The sequence below is a fragment of the Antedon mediterranea genome, chromosome 4, assembly GCF_964355755.1.
Source record: "Antedon mediterranea chromosome 4, ecAntMedi1.1, whole genome shotgun sequence".
In the NCBI taxonomy this organism is placed as follows: domain Eukaryota; kingdom Metazoa; phylum Echinodermata; class Crinoidea; order Comatulida; family Antedonidae; genus Antedon; species Antedon mediterranea.
In genome coordinates this window covers 32195053-32220876 of record NC_092673.1, presented here as the reverse complement: position 1 = coordinate 32220876, position 25824 = coordinate 32195053, and the positions used below count along the sequence as shown (strand labels likewise).

The 25824-nt window shown below is 35.2% G+C and overlaps 2 protein-coding genes across 5 annotated transcripts; one reads left to right on the top strand and one right to left on the bottom strand.

Moving 5' to 3' along the window:
• The first annotated feature begins 9 nt into the window (after positions 1 to 9).
• On the top strand, positions 10 to 11682 carry LOC140047314 (WD repeat-containing protein 47-like). 4 transcript variants are annotated; one of them, XM_072092252.1, is made up of 10 exons: positions 10 to 49; positions 989 to 2245; positions 2368 to 2652; positions 4117 to 4563; positions 5101 to 5255; positions 5562 to 5731; positions 6070 to 6237; positions 6542 to 6679; positions 6816 to 7034; positions 10197 to 11682. In XM_072092252.1, exons 2-10 carry the CDS (start codon positions 1070 to 1072, stop codon positions 10340 to 10342), a joined length of 2904 nt encoding a protein of 967 aa, XP_071948353.1. In that variant the 5' UTR covers positions 10 to 49; positions 989 to 1069; the 3' UTR covers positions 10343 to 11682. The 4 variants fall into 4 exon arrangements, with proteins under 4 accessions (XP_071948353.1, XP_071948352.1, XP_071948355.1 ...); XM_072092251.1 differs by having other exon boundaries at positions 5098 to 5255; XM_072092254.1 differs by lacking the exon at positions 4117 to 4563.
• An 852-nt stretch (positions 11683 to 12534) lies between these two features.
• On the bottom strand, positions 12535 to 25824 carry LOC140047312 (ribonuclease 3-like). The gene is made up of 13 exons (XM_072092250.1): positions 25659 to 25824; positions 19219 to 19437; positions 18900 to 18953; positions 18410 to 18628; positions 17822 to 17875; positions 17565 to 17668; positions 17209 to 17314; positions 16729 to 16873; positions 15881 to 15963; positions 15288 to 15391; positions 14881 to 14973; positions 14429 to 14475; positions 12535 to 14199 (listed from the first exon to the last, which is right to left on the bottom strand). Exons 2-13 carry the CDS (start codon positions 19360 to 19362, stop codon positions 13967 to 13969), a joined length of 1386 nt encoding a protein of 461 aa, XP_071948351.1. The 5' UTR covers positions 19363 to 19437; positions 25659 to 25824; the 3' UTR covers positions 12535 to 13966.

Sequence of the window (25824 nt, the reverse complement as noted above, 5' to 3'; positions counted from 1 at the left end):
AAAATTGAACGGAAAAATCCGTACTAAACATCTGCTTTAAAATGTAAAGGTAAATTAGTTTATTGTATTATTTTGTTTTTTTTACCAGTGCAGTTCTGTTGTTATGCTAGCCTACGCCTCTATCTACTGCTAGAAATCTACTTAGCGTAGTTAGGCTAGCAAATCATGTCATGTTTTAATCATGCGAGGCCTAGCCTAGCTAGGCGCAGCCTATTTTAAAATATAATTAGAGAGGGGGTGGTGTCCCTTTCCTCCGGCTGTGGTTGCTCCTAGACTATCGTGCCTAGGCCTAATCATTTTGCACTAGGCCTACCTAGGTACAGTAGGCCCACCATTTCTAGATCTAACCTGTAAACTAAATGAACAATTTGTTCATTTATCAAATTTGTTTATCAAAAATAAATCTCAACCATTTTTTTTTGTGGGACTCTAGCCTACTAGTTAGAGGCTAGGCCTAGGCCTATCCCATTTTGAACAATGAATGTTACATGGTGGTAAAAATGGTCTATATATATAAATATTTTTACACTAGACAAATCTTTATTTAACCTTTGGACTTTTAACAAAATGCAATGTTCTGTAAAATATTAACTGTAAAAGTTTCATGCATGAACAAGCAATATGAGCCGAAAGCTGTTACCAAACCTTTACTCAGTCATAAATAATATGTTACATAGATTCAGAAAAATAATTTCATAATTTATACCATAAAATATTCACACTGCAATTTTGTATTGGTACATGTTCAGAATTGTTTTTAATCTGATAATTGTACTGTGCAGTAGTCTAGTCTACGTTAAAGTAAGTATTGTACATGATCTAGATATCTATTAAGGCATTCATTACAGTATTTAAATCATAAATTTCCATTAACATTTGCGCACTGTCTAATGCCATATTATTGAAATCTACTGCATCACTATAGATAAATAACCTTTTATGTTATCTTCCAAAATCAATATAAATGATTGGTGTTTTTTTCTTTCAGATGCTGTTTCAGTGGATTGAGTAAATACTATTTGAATTTTAACTACTGTATCCAGTTGGTTTGACCACATCTACAGACAAAATGGTTTTCACTAAGATTGCCATCAAGGAGTCTGACATTCTTAAACTCGTTCTGGACTTCCTGAGTTCCAGAGAACTGCTGATGTCCATGAGAACAGTTGAGAAAGAAAGTGGTGTTGTGAATGGACTATTTTCAGATGATGTATTGTTCCTGCGTCATCTGATCTTAGATGGTCAGTGGGATGATGTCCTGGAATTCATCCAGCCGTTAGAAGGCATCCCTACCTTTGAAGAAAACGTCTTCCGTTACAAAATATTAAAGCATAAATACTTAGAAATGCTGTGTATGCAAAGTGAAGATTTTCAAAACCAAATGGAGCTCTCGGCTGAAGAAGTTGCAAGTTGTTTGAAAGAGTTGGAACCTTACTGCCCATCGAAGGAAGATTACAATAACCTTTGTCTTTTATTGACGATACCAAGGTTGGCAGATCATGTGGATTTTAAAAACTGGAGTCCAAGTATCGCACGGATGCAGTGTTTTAATGATGTCTGTCCACTGGTCAGTAAATTCTTACCTGTTGATAAACACTCGGTGGAAGGTGATTTTAAATGCAGTTCAGATCGTTTGTGTCAACTTCTGATGAAAGGACTTTTATTTGAAGCATGTGTTGATTTCTGCCAACAGAAAGCTACATCAAGGAATGTGAAAGGCATATCACAGACATTTGATAACCTTCTGAATGGAACCAGCTGCGATGACGCAGATCTTAGTTTGTTGTCATGGCTTCAAAGTATTCCAAAGGAAACCTTTGGTTGTCCATTTGAACAACGCAGTTTAGAAATTGAATGCGACAAACTTTTAAAACCTAAGACTTCTTGGTCAGAACAAATCCTTACACCGATGACACCCACCCCGATAAGAAGAGGCTCATCTCCGTCTCCTTCCACGCCAACGCTATACCGCGGTAGACCTTGGTCGGCAGGACCTCAACGGCTTTCGCAATCTCTTACACCATCTATGGAGGCTCTAATATCACAAGCGCGCCGTGAAGAGGAGTTGCGCGGTTCTTTGAATGGCAATCCGTTGTCCCATTCCTTCAGTAATTTCCATATGGGAGGTGGAAGTGCAAGTAAGCCAACACCACTCCCGAAGGTTACTGAGACTGTCGAGAGAAGTCCTCCTGATACTACTAGGATTAGTAACAGAGCGTCTCCAATATTAAGGCAAACCCCACAGGTAAGGAATATTTAAAATTCTTAAATATGATCCAAAAGATTGTACAAACATTAATGGTTCATCATTTGAGAATCTGGTATAAAGTAAATGTTTTAAATTAAATTGAAAATTAATTTCATTAGCCAATTGTAGCGGATCCTGTTGCAAATTCCATGCATAACATGTATCAGGAACACCAAATGCAACGAGAACAGTTGCGACAACAAATGGAAGCACAAGAAAGACGACGCGAGGCTCTTCAACGAGAATTACTGGACCAAAGCAGCGCTATCGGCTCTGCCTCTGTCATCGAGGGACCACAACATGGAACGTCAACACCATATCAGTCAACAGATTCAAGACCACCCTCTACGGGAATTGTTGCGAATAATAGGATAAACAAAAATATGACACCTGTGCCAAATCAAGTAGGCTTTACTATTTTAATTATTATTTACCACTTTCTGTAATTGAAGTATAGTATCAAATTTATTTATTTTTAATTCCACCATATTTCTTTTGTCAATATTTTTACATGTGACTAAGTATTTAATATGTCACTAATTCTAGTTTATCCATGATACCTCTAGTAACTTATAAAAAAGCTGTCCACTATTTTGATATATTTGTACTGTATGTTAATTCAGATGTTTATTACTGTATACAATATTATCACAATATATTTACTCCATTGTGGTTTGTTAATCTTCATGGTGTAAACAAAAATTACTGCTTAAATATATAATTTCAGAAGCTTTGTTGGAAAGCTTATAAACATCAAACATATGAAAATTACTATAAACATAGTGTAATTACTTTTAACACTAGTTTTCACATCCAGACACTTTCAATGAAAATATTTTATTCTGTTCTGTCTGTTATAGACAGAATGTCACCTGGCAAGGAGTCTAATTATTGATTAATAATCTCAGGACACATGCTTAATATTTACTCAAAAACGCTGTATCACTTTCTCCTTTGAGGTACATGAAATATAATTGTATAGATTCAAACGATTGCCTTCAGGACATCTCATAATAAGGTTAATTAATTTATTGGGTTAATTAAAGCAATGCAATTTGTTCTTAAGAAATTTTGCACATGAATTTCTTTTATATAAAACAAGTTATAATGCCCTTGAGATTGTTGGGACAAGCAGATGTTCCATTACCTATGGTCCATTTAATATCTACACCAATGATCAATAGCCAGAATGGCCCTTCTTGAATGAATAATTAATTTTAGTAGGTTTGTTTAGCTTTAAATATACTTTGCATTTCACAATGCCATCCTAATTCAATGTCCACTAAAATCATCAATAACTGTATTGATACCTCCTATAATAATCTTCTTAAATTAATGATTAAATGATATAATAATGGATTCAGTTACTTTCAATTTTAAAATCACTATAATGGGGGGGGGGGGGGGGTTAAAGAACCCTATGCCAAACATTGATACATCAGTATTATCATACAGTATTATACATCATATTATAATAAGCAAGGACTTTTACCATCATGTCACAATGGCACTTTTGTAGTCTTAATCTTAAATATGCACAAAACTATCAACAGTATATTCTTGGGATTTCATATTGTTTTAATTATACAATTTAAAATTCCTGCAGGGTATGTTATGCACCGGCGGTTCACTGAATGCACTTTGACCTGATTATTTGTTCCATTCATTATTGTTTAATTAATCGTAAATTTAGATCGCTATCCAAGTAGTGGCAGCTGCAAACAACCATATTTGGCACCTTATACTTTACACACATTTAAATATTTGTTTTTCACTTTATATCTAATGTTAGAAAATCCAATAGTTATGCTTGCTTGTGTAGTATTGTGGCATGCTTTATTGTTTTGTAATTATTTTTCTTTTTTTAGGAACTCCCGCTTACCCCTCCACATCAAGCAACATATTCTATTACCCCACTTGGTCTCAACTCTAGTACACCTAAATGTAACAGGATGGATAAAATGGCAACCCCAGAACCTGACGCATCACCGGTTCTACCCACAGCTCCAGCATCCATTCCCCTCCTCAAGTCAGGCCGCCCTCAACACACACCACCACCGATGCAAAATCTAGATACCTCAGTTGGGGAAATCATTGGGAAAGGAGGGAATATTGTCAACCTAACGTATATAAGTCAGGGAAAAGAAACTCCCCAATTAAGCAAACTTGATACTTTATCTTTAAACCCTTCCCTGGGGTTTTCAAAATCTACAAACACAGACGTTGCCGGTGGCGACACACCTAAAATGCTTCACCTAAACTCGGAACCACTGCATGTAGAAATTGGTGGCGGTGTTGATATGCATAGTGATGTGGTTAGTGATCTCCAAATAATCTTATATATTTTTATATGCTTGGAAAATTGTAATAATATTGTTATTGTTGTTCAGTCAGCATGCAACTCAAACATATGATACTATACACTGGTATAGAGACATTTATAAAATACAATATATTTGTCTACTGTGTAGCATGCACACTTTTATGTTATCTCACTCAGTGATACAGCAAGTAGCTTTGCTTCAATATAAACAGGGATGAATATATGGAAACATATTATAGACAAAAATACAATATATTGGTAAAATAATTATGTTAGGAGTACAGTGTGAACACACATTGCTCTTAATACATTCTCAGGTGCTAAGCTAGTCCCTGCTACTGTAAGTAAACGGCACAATCTTGCTGTATGTACTGTACTATAGCTGTTGTCGTATGCCATATTATGATTTTCAAAATGTATTTAATTATAGTAGGAGAGCACCTTGGTTTTCAAAGTAGACTGTGATTATTGTCAAAATACCAAATAACTCTATTTTATACAATGCTAATTGAATAATTCTAAACAGCAGATTCCAAACAATAAATCTGAGTACATCCCCCTGACAACGCTAGAAGATGTTCAAGCTATACGTGCTATATCGTTTAACACGTCCGGATCTATGTATGCCGTCGGATCCAACTCAAAAACCCTGCGTGTGTGCGCTTATCCATCTAACATTTCAACGTAAGTAATTATCTTCACTGAAGCTCTGTCTACAAAAAATGTGCCTATATATAGACACAATGATGTCATCACTACCATATCTGGACATTTCACTATTATATTTGGGCACATCATTGGTCAAACTAGTTTTTTGTTAAACAGAGCTTAAGACGATGCAATTTTGTTTGTTCTTTGGAGGAACTATTTTTACAATAAAAATACCCTGGAAAACCTATCTAAGCATACTACTGAATAACCCAGCATACAGAAGGCACCTATAACCATCCCTACTAGGTATTTAATAATCAAATGTTGATTGTGTCATAGGTCACCACAGCCACCGAGACAACCAGAAGTATTATTCAAACGTAACCGCCATCACAAAGGGTCTATTTACTGCGTAACGTGGAATCACACTGATGACATAATCGCTACGGGATCTAATGACAAATTGATTAAATTACTGCGGTTTAATGCAGAAAAGTGTAATGCAGAAGGTACTATTTTTTTCCTTTTCCTTTTTTTGTGTATAGTAGTATTAAGAGTTATTTTTTAACCATCCAATTTGCAATGACCTACTGTATGAACACGTTGGGTCATGTTTTTTCATTGTACAGAGGTTTGGACATGCTTCATCAGTTGGGCCATGTTTTTTCATTGTACAGAGGTTTGGACATGCTTCATCACTATTCTTCGACACAGTTTAAGTGGTTTCCATGTCCAGTCCAAATCATGAGCTTGCTATTACCGTATTAAAGGTTTTTATTCAATTACCAGTTTTGTAAAATAGATACTGTAAATATACAAGCTTTTTCTTTTATATATTGTTAATTAGGTCCTGATACAGAGTTATCAATGCATGATGGGACGATTCGTGATCTGACATTCCAACCGAATAGTCCACATGGAACGGTGTTGCTGAGTGGAGGAGCTGGTAACTGTAGTATTTACGTAACAGAGTGCAATAAAGGCCGATCACTTCATTCCCTTAGTGGTCACACAGGTTGGTTGACCAACAATTTCACATATTTAACAGAAACTACAATGCTTTCATAAACACTGATACTTTCAGGACCCAACAAAGTATCCCCTTATTATGAATATGGATTGGCCAGTAGTGTTAAACCTAAATCCCTTCCTTAATGGAAGTTCCCAAACGAATTCTAATGTATTTATCCACCAACATGGGAATTCTGATCAATTTTTACTTTCTACTGTAGTAGGACCAAAATCTACCATAAGGATGTATAAACAAATAATTATAGCTCTGCTGAATACCAATTTGTATGTTCATTGTTTTTCCACAGGTCATGTTCTATCATTGTTTGGCTGGTCAGGCCATCTTTTGGCTTCAGGTTCTGAGGACAAGACAGTGAGGTTCTGGGATCTACGAGTGCCAAAATGTATCAACATTATTGGTAGTCCTGGATCAGACAAAGGCCAGGGTATGTACTGTATACACATCATGAATACAGTGGACAAGTTAAAGGGAATAATATGCCCCACCAATAACCAATGAAAATAATGATAAATAACCTATTCATGCGTTTAACACTAAACTTTTATAATGTACCATTACAGGCAGTTCAGTCGCATCTGTCTGCATTGATCCATCTGGCCGTTTGTTGGCATCTGGCCAAGAGAATGCCACAACAATGTTGTATGACATACGCGGTGGGCGTGTACTTCAAACCTACCAAGCTCATACTGATCAAATACGTACTGTAAGGTTCTCTCCAAATGCATACTACCTTCTCAGCGGGTCCTATGATAGTAAAGTTGTACTTTGTGATTTACAAGGTAAGTTTTGAGGATGTGGTTAATTACATCATTTAATGTTACAGTAGAACCCCCTTCTTTTGGACTATTCATGTGACACCCCTATTCAGGTGACACCCCTATTCAGGTGACACCCCTATTCAGGTGACACCCCTATTCAGGTGACACCCCTATTCAGGTGACACCCCTATTCAAGTGACACCCCTATTCAGGTGACACCCCTATTCAGGTGACACCCCTATTCAGGTGACACCCCTATTCAGGTGACACCCCTATTCAGGTGACACCCCTATTCAGGTGACACCCCTATTCAAGTGACACCCCTATTCAGGTGACACCCCTATTCAGGTGACACCCCTATTCAGGTGACACCCCTATTCAAGTGACACCCCTATTCAGGTGACACCCCTATTCAGGTGACACCCCTATTCAAGTGACATCCCTATTCAGGTGACATCCCTATTCAGGTGACACCCCTATTCAGGTGACACCCCTATTCAGGTGACACCCCTATTCAGGTGACACCCCTATTCAGGTGACACCCCTATTCAAGTGACACCCCTATTCAAGTGACACCCCTATTCAGGTGACACCCCTATTCAGGTGACACCCCTATTCAGGTGACACCCCTATTCAGGTGACACCCCTATTCAGGTGACACCCCTATTCAGGTGACACCCCTATTCAGGTGACACCCCTATTCAGGTGACACCCCTATTCAGGTGACACCCCTATTCAAGTGACACCCCTATTCAGGTGACACCCCTATTCAGGTGACACCCCTATTCAGGTGACACCCCTATTCAGGTGACACCCCTATTCATGGGACACCCCTATTCAGGTGACACCCCTATTCAGGTGACACCCCTATTCAGGTGACACCCCTATTCAGGTGACACCCCTATTCAGGTGACACCCCTATTCAGGTGACACCCCTATTCAGGTGACACCCCTATTCAGGTGACACCCCTATTCAGGTGACACCCCTATTCATGTGACACCCCTATTCAGGTGACACCCCTATTCAGGTGACACCCCTATTCAAGTGACACCCCTATTCAAGTGACACCCCTATTCAGGTGACACCCCTATTCAGGTGACACCCCTATTCAGGTGACACCCCTATTCAGGTGACACCCCTATTAAGGTGACATCCCTATTCAGGTGACATCCCTATTCAGGTGACATCCCTATTCAGGTGACATCCCTATTCAGGTGACACCCCTATTCAAGTGACATCCCTATTCAGGTGACATCCCTATTCAGGTGACACCCTATTCAGGTGACACCCCTATTCAAGTGAGACCCCTATTCAAGTGACACCCCTATTCAGGTGACACCCCTATTCAGGTGACACCCCTATTCAGGTGACACCCCTATTCAGGTGGCACCCCTATTCAGGTGACACCCCTATTCAGGTGACACCCCTATTCAGGTGACACCCCTATTAAGGTGACACCCCTATTCAGGTGACACCCCTATTCAGGTGACACCCCTATTCAGGTGACACCCCTATTCAAGTGACACCCCTATTCAAGTGACACCCCTATTCAAGTGACACCCCTATTCAGGTGACACCCCTATTCAGGTGACACCCCTATTCAGGTGACACCCCTATTCAGGTGACATCCCTATTCAAGTGACACCCCTATTCAAGTGACACCCCTATTCAGGTGACACCCCTATTCAGGTGACACCCCTATTCAAGTGACACCCCTATTCAGGTGACACCCCTATTCAGGTGACACCCCTATTCAGGTGACATCCCTATTAAGGTGACATCCCTATTAAGGTGACATCCTATTAAGGTGACACCCCTATTCAAGTGACACCCCTATTCAGGTGACATCCCTATTCAGGTGACACCCCTATTCAGGTGACACCCCTATTCAGGTGACACCCCTATTCAAGTGGCACCCCTATTCAAGTGGCACCCCTATTCAGGTGACACCCCTATTCAGGTGACACCCCTATTCAGGTGGCACCCCTATTCAGGTGGCACCCCTATTCAAGTGACACCCCTATTCAAGTGACACCCCTATTCAAGTGACACCCCTATTCAAGTGACACCCCTATTCAAGTGACACCCCTATTCAAGTGACACCCCTATTCAGGTGACACCCCTATTCAGGTGACACCCCTATTCAGGTGACACCCCTATTCAGGTGACATCCCTATTCAGGTGACATCCCTATTCAAGTGACACCCCTATTCAAGTGACACCCCTATTCAGGTGACACCCCTATTCAGGTGACACCCCTATTCAGGTGACACCCCTATTCAGGTGACACCCCTATTCAGGTGACACCCCTATTAAGGTGACACCCCTATTCAGGTGGCACCCCTATTCAGGTGACACCCCTATTCAGGTGACACCCCTATTCAAGTGACACCCCTATTCAAGTGACACCCCTATTCAGGTGACACCCCTATTCAGGTGACACCCCTATTCAGGTGACACCCCTATTCAGGTGACACCCCTATTCAGGTGACACCCCTATTCAGGTGACACCCCTATTCAGGTGACACCCCTATTCAAGTGACACCCCTATTCAAGTGACACCCCTATTCAAGTGACACCCCTATTCAGGTGACACCCCTATTCAGGTGACACCCCTATTCAGGTGACACCCCTATTCAGGTGACACCCCTATTCAGGTGACACCCCTATTCAGGTGACACCCCTATTCAGGTGGCACCCCTATTCAGGTGACACCCCTATTCAGGTGACACCCCTATTCAAGTGACACCCCTATTAAAGGGGTACTTTTTCTTGGATCAACCAAGGACATTATATGTTTTAACACTATGACCAACCCCTATTCAGGAAGGAACCCCTATTAAAGGAACAGTTTGTTACTTCCTGATAGGGGCCCCTTTAATAGGATTTCTACTGCATTTAAACATCCAATTTTCTTTGATTTTTTATGTGTAAATCTAAGATGACTTGTTCAGCTCATACCCAATAGACATTTAACTCCCCATCAGCGCCATGAGCAATGAATGTTGGAATGGCGCTATATAAATCGAACGATTGATTGATTTACAAAGCATGACAAATTAAAACTATAGTATGCTTATAAACTATTCTAAGATGGGAAGGCAAGTACTGTATGTTAACCACTATGTTACAGGCTATATTTCCTTATGAGTTCTACAACAATGTCAATTTTTCTACAATAGGTGACCTGACTAAACCACTGCCAAGTGCCGTCGCAGCCACCCATCAAGACAAGATAATTCAATGTCGATGGCATCCAAACCATTTCACATTCTTAACATCCAGCGCTGATAGAACTGCCACACTCTGGAATCATTGTAATTCTTAAGGATGCCTCCTGAATTCTAAAGACACATTCTAATGAAATGTATTCATTGAATCTTTCAATAATTGTCTATGCGAACTAACTAACATTCTAGGCCTAATTCTGCTGCATCCATCATTTCTTTATATTACAGGGTTTATGCAATTTTTTTTTCTATTTAATGGAAACATTGTTTTAAAAGTAACTTGGCACTAAAACAGTTATAAATATAATAATTGTTAAATAACGACGTGCACTTGTGTTGCTGCAAGGCCATGAGGTTGAAGTATGTTACTGCCAAAGAGTTACTGTATGATGAAAGTCTTTTTATATCTTTTACATTTCTTCTGGGTATTACGGTATTATTATAATTCTTCTGATGCAAGCTTTGTCATTATCAATGCTGCATCTTACTACTGTATATGTAATTCATTGTTTTTTTAACTATACAAATATGTCCGTAGTTTGAGCACCTTCATTCAAAATTATAAGCTTTTCCTATAGGGGTAGTGTTAGTAATATTGTTTTCTCTTTGTTTTGCTACTAGTAATATAATGTGTCCCCAGAAACTGTAGTACTCTATTCTAACTATAGGCCTATAATTAATCAATAATTCTTGTGCGCTCATGGTTGAACTTCTAAAATTTGAGAATAATTCATTAACAAATGTTAGCACTACAGTATAAATACAATAGTAAAGTTATGTATACATATTATTTAATACATACAGCATACCATATATGTAGCATGTTATTTTAATTTTCTTGGCCACTCTTTGTGGGTGTGTAACCTATTATACTTGTCACTTGTTTGCATAGCTACCCCAATTATTGGGGACATTTTGCTGTCATTGACATTATGTTGACATAGCAAAACAATGAGAGACATTAATTTTGATGAGAAGGTCATTATAGTAATTTTTGGATGTCCCACCTTCTGTATTTATGCTACAAATGTATCAATTTAATCTTTGTTGCCCATGTATTCAAGTCAGTGATAAAGTACTCTACTATGAGGGTATCCACAGATGCCAGTGGCACTGGTAATGATATGCGCCCTCGAAAATGCATTACAAGATATAAATTTGTACTGCAAGACGCATACTTGTGCAATATTAAGAGACACACGTGACGTGTTCTCTTGTAAAATGTTTTGTATATATTGCAAGTATTTTATGCTATATAGTTTCTGTTGATATTGAGAAAGTTATCAATCAAATTGTTAATAGATATTAAAAGAAGATAAAATGTTATTTATTTATAGCTATGTAGAGCTATGTTGGGTGTGCTTGAGTAGGTTTTTAGTTAAGATTCTTAAGATAAAATCACTGCATTGAATAAAATAATAGACTAAAGAAATTGCTTCAGTTTGTTTTTTTTTGTTTTTGGAAAACTCATGGATATCATTGATCAACATAATGCCATGGTTGATAAGTGTGTTCAGTTGTATTTGGCAGATATAGAAAAAAATACAGTAAACATAAAACATACAATAATACTGTTGTTTTATAAAGAAATGTAAATGTAAATAAATAATGGAAAGAGGATTAAATGGTATATACATATTTTCCAAAATTTCTTTCTAAATCCAGTAATGTAATGTAATTTTTTTGGAAAATTATTGCTGCTCTATCTGTAAAAAAGCATTGCTGTTTTATTTTGAGACTGTGATCAATCAATAGAGAAATATATACCAACTAAAAATAGAGGGCGCTATATTAAAAATCTAGCACATCAGGCTGCAGAGCTGGCTAAGAATAACGTTTACAAAACTTATTGTTTGTTTGTCCTACTGATAAAATAATATTCTATATATTAAATGTACATAGAGGTCTGTGTAAATGCAAGAAGTATTGATTATCATACATTTGACAGAATCAGAATGAAGGCGTTCATTATAAAATGTATGATCATAATTATACATATAATTATCCGAGGAGGTCTACCTGCATGGGATCCCCCTGCATGATGCACGATGACCTCATGTCCCATCCATTAATCTAGCAATCAATCAACTTGATATACCCTAGGCCTAGCTAGCTTTATAAACATACCTTCTGATCCAGGTTTTGGCGGTGATGGTCGGTAGTGTGTGCCTACGCTTTTAGTTATCTACTCTGGTCACTTCACAGTCCATATAACAATAATTTTCATCAAATTAATAATCAAATAAATATCTCAGTGTATCTGCTGAGTGAGTAGCTGAGCCTTCACACTTCCATTCTTATCGTCTGCTTAACACAATTTTGACAAAATCTCTGTGTTCTGATTGGTTGAATCTTTAGAAGTCAACAGATACGTTGCAGAGAATGTGACGTGAATTTAGTGCCGTCATATAGTAGGCGCGTTGCCTTTATATTATTTTAAATATTATGCATACATAAATATTTATTGGAAAAAATATTTTGCAGTACTGTACTTTGCTAATTTCATTTTACAATACTTGATTTACTAAATAATATTCGTGTTTTTTTATTGGGAGTTTAAAGCACTATTTACTGTAAAATGGCCCATATAACAACAAAAAGCAGAATGTAAATAATGGCTTAAAAGTAAAGTATAAAGTATAGCACAAATTATACATCCTAAAGTGAGCACAGTGTATTAACATACGAAAAGATATTAAAATTCAGTGACTTATTTCTATTTTATATCACTGTGCTCCCCTGGCTCCAAATTGGGTCCACTTGAGCACAGTGTATTAACATACAAAAAGATATTAAAATTCAGTGACTTTTTTCCATTTTATATCACTGTGCTCCACTGCTGGCGCCAAATTAGGTCCACTTGAGCACAGTGTATTAACATACGAAAATATATTAACATTCAGTGACTTATTTCTATTTTATATCACTGTGCTCCCCTGGCTCCAAATTGGGTCCACTTGAGCACAGTGTATTAACATACGAAAAGATATTAACATTCAGTGACTTATTTCCATTTTATATCACTGTGCTCCACTGGCTCCAAATTGGGTCCACTGGAGCAGTTTACCGTAGTACTATTTCTAATTCGGAAGTAAATAAAGGCATAAATGGCGCTCCGTAGAAGTAGAGAATGCTCGATCGTCGAAATGACGCTCTGAATATACCTCGCATGTGACGTGAATTTAGTGACGTCATATAGTAGGCGCGTTGCCTTTATATTATTTTAAATATTATGCATACATAAATATTTATTTGTAAACAATATTTCGCAGTACTGTACTTGCCTAATTTCATGTTACAATACTTGATTTACTAAATAATATTCATGTTTTTTTATTGGGAATTTAAAGCACTATTTACTGTACAATATAGAATATAACAACAAAGAGCAGAGTAAATAATGGCCTAAAAGTGAAGTATAAAGTATAGCACTAATTATACATCCTAAAGTCTGCTTTCCTTGCTTCACAATGAATTGCCTTTATTATCATTATACTGAGAGTATTTGACAAAAGTACTACAATGTTTTTTAACCTAGATTGAACTAAGTCTTTTCCAGGGAATATTCTGTAGAGGTGTGGTAACACATTTTTACAGTACTGTATTTTCAACCTGTTGACAAAAGAATTAACAAAACCTCTGCTTTTCACACTCAACGTGGTGCCACGGTAAAACAATTGATTGTCATTTATTAAACTATGCACTGTACTTTTATTCATTTTCTACCATGGTGAATCCGTCCGTCTTCTTTTAAACGTTCTTTCTGCTTCTCTTTCTCTATAGCGGCTTTCATCGTCTCTTCTTTCGTTTTTCCTTCTGTCTCTATTCCTTCCTTCTCTTCTATCGTTCCTCATTTTGTCTTTAATCCTTCCTTGTGATGTTTCTTGCCTTTCATTTTGATCTGGATGAACCTTCCCCAGAAGATGTTTCTGATGCTGAAGTTGTGGAAAGTCATCTAAAAAAAGAAAGAGAAATCATCACTTATAATTTAAGTTTATTGTAAAAAAAAATACAATCTTATTATATTGATTGATTGATGTTTGGTCTATTATTTCAGTTGTCTGCTAAGTTAATAGCCTATAGATAAATATTATAAGTTTGTATACTACAAACAAGATGAATTAACTATGTATGTGTATTGTGCCTTTTTTTGTAACAAAATACTTTTAAAAATCTCAACTTACAAGTTTCCAGGGCATTTTTTGCAGCAGCCATCTGTGCATCTTGAACACTAATAATAACAATAAATGTCGATATAAGTTTGTAGTACAACACCACATATATTAGTTCTGAAAAGACGTTTCAATCAATATGCTTTGATGGTCCTCAGGAGTGAGAATGCAGAAAGTCCAGGAAACTTGGAATATAAGTGGAAAGGGTGGGACTGGTGTGAAAGCCAGAAACAATGGCAAGTTCACACAGTGGGAGGGATTGAAACTAGCTGTAGAAGAGCATTGTTTATGAGTTTATGAATTGTTTTTTTAGCAATGTTATAATTAATACCGGTACATACAATTAGGGATCACGCTACTGCAGTTACTCCAGTAATTACATTGTGTTTACTCTTTAACTTTTCAATTATTTAGCAATATTTTTTGTGTAATCATCTAAACTGTCTTTAAAGTTAAATGCTTACTTTGATGCTGTTCCTGTTCCAATTCGTTTGTTTCTAAAATATACAGCAACAGTATATTGCCTAGTGTTTGTTGGACCAGTCTGTTGAATAACCCTGTCACATGAAAACAACAATGTTATATTGATACAATGTAATATATAATAATGTTATACAGTATATAATCCCAGAAAGAAAAATTTAAACAAAGCGCAGATACTGTATGTAGGCCTAGCATAACATCAAAGCGAGTGAGGACTAAAAACTGCTATTTCAAAACATATATATATATCAAAATTGACCTGCCATTTCTCCCTAACATCACAAATAGCATACATTATTACTGTTTATAAACTAATGAATTAATGTCTAGTTTCTCTATAATGTTATACAGTATGTAATGTTATATTGTACAAAACATGTAGACTCACTTATAGGTAGGTAATTCCGGTTCTTTGTTTTCTTGTCTTAATGTCAAACAACATTGTTGAAGTTGTGACTTTGAATCGTTCCAATCCTGACTTCTGATAAATTCCTAGTTGATGATAAAAATAAATATATGACATATACAATATAAATCAAGTCACATGTTTAATGGCAATCTTATAAAAGTTATCTTAAGCTCTGTCTACACTATCAAACTAGTTGGACAAAAAAAGTGCCCAATTATGGTAGTGATATGCCCATATATAGTAGTGCTGACATCATCATGTCCATATATGGGCACATCACATTATTTGTCTATAAAGTTTGTTAGTGTAGACAGAACTTAAAGTATACCTATCACATTCTTATTGCCAGCCTAAAAAAACTTGATTTGTTGGCCAAGCAAAACTTGGAGGCCAGGTTGGCCGATTCCGATTATCAATTATGTATTATGTTTATTGAGCACACAATGTTATTAGGCCATGTTCAGATTAAAATATGACTATTTTTCAAACAATACCAAAATAAATTAATCATGGCAATGTATTGCATATCTGCAGTTAGTCTATTGTTTACTTCTTTTCAGCATGCAACTTACACTTAGTCTTGGGAAGAAACAGACATCACAAAAAACTTGGACAAATTCCAGTCCACGGTCAACATACAGAGCACCAAGAAAAGCTGTTTAAATAAAATGATTAGGTATAAATTAATGAAAGAAATTCTGATCCATTTTATGAATTCTTTTATTGTAATGTTGTAAATATAATTCACAATTCAACCACTGGATGCTATGTTTTATACATTTTTTTTACTTTACTTTATTGCCAACAAAAACAACATAAACATAAAGAATCATTATTATTATTATTATTATTTTTATTGCCAAAAACCAGTTACAAACAAACAAAAACACAGAAACTAAGGGAGTAGGCAGGAACCTAAAAGTGAACCTAATCACTATAACAAGAGTTCAGGTTCCGTACTCCCAAAGTAACAACAATGATATATAATAAACTATATAAAAATATTTAAATAACAAATAGACAAATCAACAGTGTCAATATAAAATAAACGGATAAAATACATTATAGTTGATTCAACTCAATATAAAACATCATCATGGACAAACGGTGATAAGATACCAATGGTTTATCCATGTACCGTTTTTTTTATTTATTTTTTTAAATATTTTATTTAACTTTAGGCAAATTGCCAAGGATAACCACAAGTGAACTCAATCACTGTCCTTCTCTCAAAGGTGGCTCTCCTGTTCACACAACAAACATACAAAAGATGCTCTACATAAACAAAGACTTATTACAAGTGTGAAATTGCAAATTTTCATGAGAAAAAACCATGACATAGGACAGGACTTGGACCCAGGACCCTTAGATTGGTAGTCAAGCATCATAACCACCAATCCACATACCGTTTCATACATACCTTCCAGTAAATCAGCTATTGTCTTCGTAGGCTGCGGTCCAGGTTTTTTACTACGAGTATCAACATCAATTATGTAATTATCTAGGCCTAGCTCTCGTGCAACTGTTGCTTGTGTTCGGTTGTTTACTAGAGAACTTCGAAGAAGCTTAAAATGAAAAAGGTTTAATATATTAATAATCAAAATATATTTACTAAAGGCATATTTTAAAATGCTATTGATTCCAGCAACAACTTCTATTATTATAATTGTGCTGTTTGTAATGAAATAATTTAACTGGTAGATACACCATACTTCAATAAATAATTTCTTTGTAATCCTGTTATATTTTTTTTTGTAGCTACTAGAGAAATTATTATAATTTTGTTGTTGTAATAAAATAATTTGAATGGTAGATACACATCATACTTCAGCTTTTAAATAATGTCTATCGTTGTAATGCTGTTATATTTTTTATTTATAAAATGTCAATACCAACTTACCGATAAGTGTCCTTCATGATGGTCTGGGAAATGCCTGTACAGGTAACATGACGTGATAATTTGTAAGACTGAATCACCAAGAAACTCCATGCGTTGATTATGGCCTCTGTAATATGAATGTATTAAAATATTTAGTAATAACTACTACTGATAATTAAAACAATTGATGATGAACTAAAACAATAAAACTGTTTTTATGAAGAGTGTGGTTCATTATCTTTATAGATGGACTGTTATTGTAGGTGGTCATCTGTGGACTATACCATTCTGAAATGGGGTGTTCTAAAATAATTTTTGTTTGTCAAGATACTTAACTACAGTATAATATACTGTATATAAAGAACTACCGGACATACTTATTAAGGTTGTTGTATCCCACAGTTCTTTGCGTAAATGCTTGAGCCAGAAGACGAATATTCTTGAAATAAATACCAGTTGAATCTTCTGACTGGTTTAATTTCTGAAACAAATGGAAATTTGGGTCATTCATTCAAATATTTAAAAGGTATCATAATTATTCTAATCATTAAAACCAACAGACTCCACCGGTTGATTTGACTGTCGGCTTGTTGTAAACATTATTATTGGCAAGTCTAATATTGTTTATATTTACCTGAAGGACTGGATATGATTCTATCATGTGACAGTCACCATCAGCACATTCAATCTACAAATAAACCAAATCTAAGTTAAATTTAATATAGTACTATGTAACACTAGAACCTGTATTAAGTGGACACCTTCAGGACCCAACCAAGTGTTGGTCGTAGTGTTAAAACCTATATTTCACTTTTGTGTTAAAACATATTTTGATGGGAAAGTGTCCCCTTAATGGGGGTATTCCACGAGTAAAGGTATCTCAAAAGAGGAGCTGTGCTCTAATAACCTTAACTGTTAACTGCTAATTTCATGTAGCTTTATTTAAATGTAGTGTATTATTTAATTTTATAGTTAGTAAGTGTATCCTTGTTTCATTTTATTTCATTGTAATTGTTTTATTATCTGCTTTTGGTTTTTGCTTCTGTAATTGTTTTATTATTTGATTTGATATCTGCTTTTTACATTTATTTTTGTTGGTGTTTTCCTTTGAGCACGGTCTTACTGAAAAACAACTTTTAGTTGAGTTAAGTATCCGTGATTAAATAAAGCTTATTATTATTATTATTATTAAAATCATACTGTATGCATGGTTAGATCTCACCTGCAGAGGATGTCTAGGGCATCCATTCCAGATATCTCTCAGCACTTGTTTATTGAAGAGAACACTTGAGAACGTTTTATTGACATATTCAAGGCCCGATTCAAGATACATAGCACCCATCAACGCTTGAAAGCAGTTAGCCATGGCGTGTCGAAGGTCAGATTTACGGCAAAGATCAGGTCCATGTGCGTAAAGTAGGTAGTGGTCCAACTTCAATTTCTGCAATAATAATTAAAAATGTAATTTTTCTTATGCCATTACCTTGATGAATGACAACTTACATAAGACACATGTATTAACAATTTATTTATAAATCAATGTAGATTTTATAAAACATCTAAAATGTATGAAGTATTTGTTAGAAAGCATCTTTAGGTTTATCTGTTGAAGGGATGCAATAATTATTCTAACAACAGACTCCACCTGTTGATTTGACTGTCGGCTTGTTGTAAACATTATTATTGGCAAGTCTAATATTGTTTATATTTACCTGAAGGACTGGATATGATTCTATCATGTGACGGTCACCATCAGGACATTCAATCTACAAATAAACCAAATCTAAGTTAAATTTAATATAGTACTATGTAACAATAGAACCTGTATTAAGTGGACACCTTCAGGATCCAACCAAGTGTTGGCCGTAAGTGTTAAAACCTATATTTCACTTTTGTGTTAAAACATATTTTGATGGGAAAGTGTCCCCTTAATGGGGGTATTCCCCGAGTAAAGGTATCTCAAAAGAGGGGCTGTGCCATACACTTTTCCAATAACCTTAAAATCATACTGTATGCACGGCTAGATCTCACCTGCAGAGGATGTCTAGGGCATCCATTCCAGATATCTCTTAGCACTTGTTTATTGAAGAGAACACTTGAGAACGTTTTATTGACATATTCAAGGCCCGATTCAAGATACATAGCACCCATCAACGCTTCAAAGCAGTTAGCCATGGCGTGTCGAAGGTCAGATTTACGGCAAAGATCAGGTCCATGTGCATAGAGTAAGTAGTGGTCTAACTTCAATTTCTGAAAAAAAACAATGTATTAATTTAATTATAAATCAAAAAAAAAAAAAGCTCATGTTTGGACCACATTGTTACTAATGTACAAAATAATGTGAAGCAATCTGGAGTAATTAATATTGGCCTTAGTGACCATTTTCTTTTATTGCGCTAAAAGAATACCTCTCATGTTCATAAAAATGAACACAACTCCGCTAAATTACGATCTTTAAAAAACTATAATGTAAATAACTATCTTGAAACACTTAATGATATCGATTGGTCTGTTGTCACTAATAATGACGATGTAAATATCGCGTGGTTAACTCTTAAAGATATCATCATTAAGGTGATCGACTCAATAGCGCCAAAAATAAAAAAAAGTTAGACTTAAACAAAACATAGCACCCTGGTTTACCTCCGAAATTGCTAATGAAATCAAAGTAAGAGACACACTTTTAAAAAAATTCAAGAAAGATAAAACTAATCTAGATATATACAAATATTATTGTGCCTCTAGGAACAAAGCTCAGCGGCTGATCAAAAAAGCTAAATCTAATTTTTTTCTCAATAAGATTGATGAAAATAAAGACAACCCTAAAAAATTATGGAAAACCCTCAAACAGCTCGGATACGAGAAGAAATGTAAAACAAACACTAAAATCGTTCTCGATGACAATGGTAAACAAACTTTCTGTCCAAAAGGCGTTGCCTCTCGTTTTAATGAGTTTTTCACGAATGTTGCGTCAACACTCGTCAAAACTCGTCAAAAAACTCCCAAAATGCATAGGTTTTTTCACCATGTCCAGTAACGATCTTCATAAATACTACGTTAAATTAAAAGGAAACATGTTTAAGCTGGAGCCTGTTACCATAGAATTTGTTAAAACTCAACTCGAAAGCCTAAATGTAAACAAAAGCGTCGGTCTAGATAATATTCCCACAAGATTTTTACGTGACGGTGCGATAATCTTGGCTGAACCGATAGCTCATATCATTAACCTTTCGTTTAAAACTAATTGTTTTCCTCATGATCTTAAAACTGCTATAAGTTACCCCACTATTTAAGAAAAATACTAGAACAAGTGTTGAGAATTATCGGCCGATTAGTATTCTGCCTACGGTATCTAAGATTCTTGAAAAATCTGTAGCTATACAAGTTGAAAGGTATCTTTCCAAAAATAATATACTTTATGCCTATCAATCCGGTTTTCGGCAGGCCCATTCAACTGAAAGCAACCTCATAAATCTCATCGACGGTTTAAAAAACAATAAGTCCAAAGGCCTTCTTACTGGAATGGTTCTAATTGACTTACAAAAAGCTTTCGATAAGTGTACTGACTGGTTTCAATCTGATCTCGCTAACCGCACACAAGTTGTCAGTGTGAATGGTACCTGCTCTGAACCTCTTATAGTTACTCAAGGTGTACCGCAAGGTAGCATCTTGGGCCCTATTCTTTTTCTAAGTTATTTAAATGATATTGCTTCTTGTATTGATTCTGATGTTCAATTTTTTTATTTTTATTTTTTATTTTATTCAATCAAAACCAACAGCGATAAATACCGCCACTAACAGGTTTGAAACATAAAACAATACAACATCAAAAACGGTTAACAATAAAATACAGATAAAATATATATATATATATATATAAAACATAGATTGGCATGCCATAAACAATTTCAATTAAAACAGGTTATGCAGGCTGTTCAAGAAGTGAACACATCATCGTCCTCTTAAAATAACCAAGTCTATCATTAAAAATATCGATATGATTGCTATTTAGATTATTAAATGTATAAGGTAGTCTATGAAAAAGTCCCCTCTTAGTACAGTCGACACGGCTAAAAGGAATATGCAATAAATGTCTATTTCGTGTACGACCAGGAACATTTAAAGATGTATTGTCCCTTTGACTAATCCCCAAAAAATAAAAAATAAAAGATTTCGAAAAAAGGTGGGTCATTTTGAAGTATCATAATAGTTATTAACTATCACCAAAAATTTGTCGAAAAAAAAATCATTTAACTAAAATACAGACGTTTTTTTGTTTAAAAAATAACTTTGACTTCCAGTCAAAGTTTTCCATCAAAACATATCCCATAATGAAACGCGCTTGTTTCGCTACTCTGTATGCATATTTCATAAAACTTCTTTACGATCTGTGTGAAAATACCTTCTCAACTGTGACGAGTTGTAAATAATCCTAATTAGCATATACAATATGCATACTCGTGGTTTGAAATCTTTGTTTACTTTCGCTCGCGACAATTTTCCAGACGAAATGTTGTCAAACTAATTTACCTGTTATTTACGTAAACTTGTTGTTTTGGCTCGAATTTTCGACTTAAAGTGAATAACTTTAATATTACTTTGATATGGCCAATTTAAATTTAGAATATTTTGACCATCATTTTTTTGTGTTTCAAGGGACAATACATCTTTAAACTAAATAGTGAAATTAATGAACAGTCATATTTAGAATTTAAAATATTATATAAAAAAACCATATCAGATATCGTTCGACGATTGCTGACAGAATCAATGGAAAAGGCAAAATTAACACAGTTATAAGACAGGAATCGAACAAACTTCCGTTGAACAGTGTCGATTCGACGGGCCTGACATGGAGAAATTGAATTGAAAATTGCGGAACAATATTCAAGGTGAGGACGTATAATAGATTTGTATAAAGATAAAAGTGCCCTGCCGTCGTTCATAAACCTACAATTTCTCCATATTAAGCCCATCATTCTATTAGCTTTTGACAACACATGATTAATATGTGAACAAAAATTTAATTTACTATCAATAAAAATACCTAAATCTTTCCATACATAAACCATCTCAAGATCATGTCCACTCAGATTATAATTGAAGAGCACAGGCCTTTTTTTAAGTGTTATAGATAAATATTTGCATTTATTAGCATTAAGTTTTATCCCCCACTTCTCCGTCCATTCCACGAGACCATCCAGATCCTCCTGAAGTGAAAAAGCATCCTGTGGAGTGGTAATCACTTTAAACAATTTCAGATCGTCAGCAAATAAAAGAGACTCGGAATGATTAAATTTTAAAGGAAGATCGTTGATAAATAAATTAAACAAAAGCGGGCCCAGGATCGAGCCCTGCGGAACGCCCGATAACACAGGGAGCCAATCAGATGTCTCTCCCCCAATGACAACACGCTGTTGTCTATTAGTTAAATAGCTTTTAAACCAACTTAACAGTGAACCGGATAAACCAAATTTTGAAAGTTTAAAAATAAGCAAATCATGGGAAACGGAATCAAAAGCCTTAGAGAAATCAGTGTAAATCACATCGCACTGCTTCTTGCTGTTAATTGCATCGTATGATGTAGCAAGAAGCAGTGCGAGGTTGGTTTGACATGATCTCCCAGAGACAAAACCATGCTGCCTAGGACTTACTGTAAAGCATTAGCAACATGTGATGACAAACCATCATGCACAATGCGCTGAAAAATCTTTATGCTGATTATTCTACGATTCTGTATTCTCATCACGATGCCACCAAAATCGCTCATAAATTAAGTACTGTCCTAGCTAAGTGCCAGGACTGGTTAACTGAAAACAAATTATCTTTACATGTTGGCAAAACCGAAAGTATTATCTTTGGTACCGTAGTAGGCTAGTCAATCTAGCATTTTGAGTGAAACAAATTGCAAACAGAGATTTTTTTTTTTTAAATGGTTACATATGATAAGGTAATTATTTTTTGAGCATCACACCTCTGACACTCATCCCGAAGGTATGCAAATTAGCTTAAATATGCAAATTAGGGTGAAATTACAGGGTTACCATATCTTAAAAACTACTAATCGTAGAGAGTTCATTTTTGCACAGTCTGGTTCAGAATATATATATTTATATTTGCGCTAATGAGACATTTTACATAAAAATGTCCGGAAGTACCAAATTTTGACCCTTGACCCCATTTCTCAATATTTACATAAATATGTGATTAAAATGTCTGTAGAGACTTTATTTTGGACTCAATGACTTGGATATTGTTTTTCAATACCAACCATAGAACTGTATTATAATTCCTAAAATCACAACTTCGTCACGCACCTCGAAAGTATGCAAATTAGTAGTACAAGTAATATTAAATATGCAAATTAGGGAGTGAAATTACACCGTTGCCATATCTCGAAAACCGCTAATGCTAAAGTGTTGATTTTTTCACTAAAATATTTAAAATGTATATATTTATATTTGCTGTAATGAGACATTTTACAAAAAAATGCCCGGAACTATAACATTTGACCCTCGACCCCATTTCTCAATATTGCATATATAATGAAAACTAAAATGTCTGTAGAGACTTTGTATTGCCGTCAAATGACTCGGATACAGGTTTCTAATAGCCAACATAGGAATGTTTAGTAAATCTCAAAATCACACCTGTATCACTCACCTTCAAAGTATGCAAATTATTAGTACAAGTTACATGAAATATGCAAATTAGGGGTGAAATTACAGGTTCGGAGTCCTATATGTATCGAAAACCGCTAAGGTAGAGAGTTGATTTTTTCAAAAACTTGTTCAGAATGTACATATTTATATTTGCTCTAATGAAACATTTTACGAAAAAATGACTGGAAATACAACAATTGACCCTTGACCCTATTTATCAATGTTTGCATACATAATGCGACTAAAATGTCTGTAGATAATTTTTTTGGACTCAAATGACTCGGATACAGTTTTCCTATTGTCAGCATAGGACCTCTTTGTAATTCCCAAAATCACATCTTTTTCACATACCTTGAAAGTATGCAAATTATTAGTACAAGTTACATGAAATATGCAAATTAGGGGTGAAATTACAGTCTTCCCATATCTCGAAAACCATTAATGCTAGAGAGTTGATTTGAATTCAGAGTTGATTCAGAATGTACATATTTATATTCGCTGTAATGAAACATTTTATGCAAAAATTGTCTTGATTGAATTATGACATTTGACCCTTGACCCTATTTCTCAATATTTTCATATAATTCAACTAAAATATCTGTACAGACTGTTTTGGCCTCAAATGACTCAGATACAGGTTTTCTATAGCCAGCATAGAACTGTAGTAATTCTCAAAATCACACCTTTGTTACTTCCCTAGAAAATATGAAAATTAGTAGTACAAGAGGTGAAAGTTGCCATATCTAATCGGTCATTAGCGTTTTTCGAGATACATAAGGCTGTAATTTGCATATTTCATATAACTTGTACTAATAATTTGCATACTTTCGAGTTGCTTGACTTTTGGAATTACTAAACGATCCTATACTGGCTATATAAAACCTGTATCCAAGTCATTTGAGGCCAAAACAAAGTATGTACATACATTTTAGTTGCATTATATGCAAATATTGAGAAATAGGTTCGAGGGTCAAATGTCATACTTTCGATAAATTTTTTTTTCAATAATGACCCAGATACAGGTTTTCTATAGCCAGCATAGAACTGTTTAGTAATTCTCAAAATCACACCTCTGTTACTTCGCTTGAAAGTATGCAAATCAGTAGTACAAGAAAGTTGCCATATCTCTCTCTCTCGGTCATTAGCGTTTTCGAGATACATAAGGCAATTCACTGTAATTTGCATATTTCATATAGCTTGTACTACTAATTTGCATACTTTCGAGGTGCTTGACTTATACTGGCTATAAAAAAACCTGTATCCGAGTCATTTGAGGCTATTACTGTCGAGGGTCCAGAGAAATATATGAGTCGAGAATCGAAATATCACACGGTTATATGCTTCCTTTAAGTCTTTATTTACCAATACCGTGATAGAGTTGATTAACTATAAACATAAAAAATGACATAATAGTATGGTTAACTATTAATTATAATGTTCTTGGTTCTAATTTAAACTGGTTTAACATGACCTATTTAAACAATTGACAGAATGATAATATTAACATTGATCCATCAGCAACAACTGCAATTAATACAGTCTTCTATAATAATGCATAATTGTTGTCCAGTATTACTATTACTATTATAATATGAGCATAAATATTAGCTATTCAAACAACAATTTAACCAAAAAACAAGCATATAAACTGTTATGCTTTCATAGAAGCAACAGGTATCTCACTTATGAGATGGTCCCTGAAAGTTAAAACAAAGTTATCTAGGCCTAGCCTACCGAAAGTACCAGCCATAAATAACATCTCAAATAACACAACAAAATGACTATATTCGATAAGAGAATTGAGCTTACCGAATTCTGTAAACTTTCCCTGGCTTATGGTTCAGTAATTTATACAAAAACTTTCTAAAATCTCTCTCTATTTATCTCTTATAATCTCCAACTAACTTCTTAAATCCTGTCTTCTTTCCTTTTCACACAAAAAAAAAGGCATGTTACCATGCAACCTCCTCATATG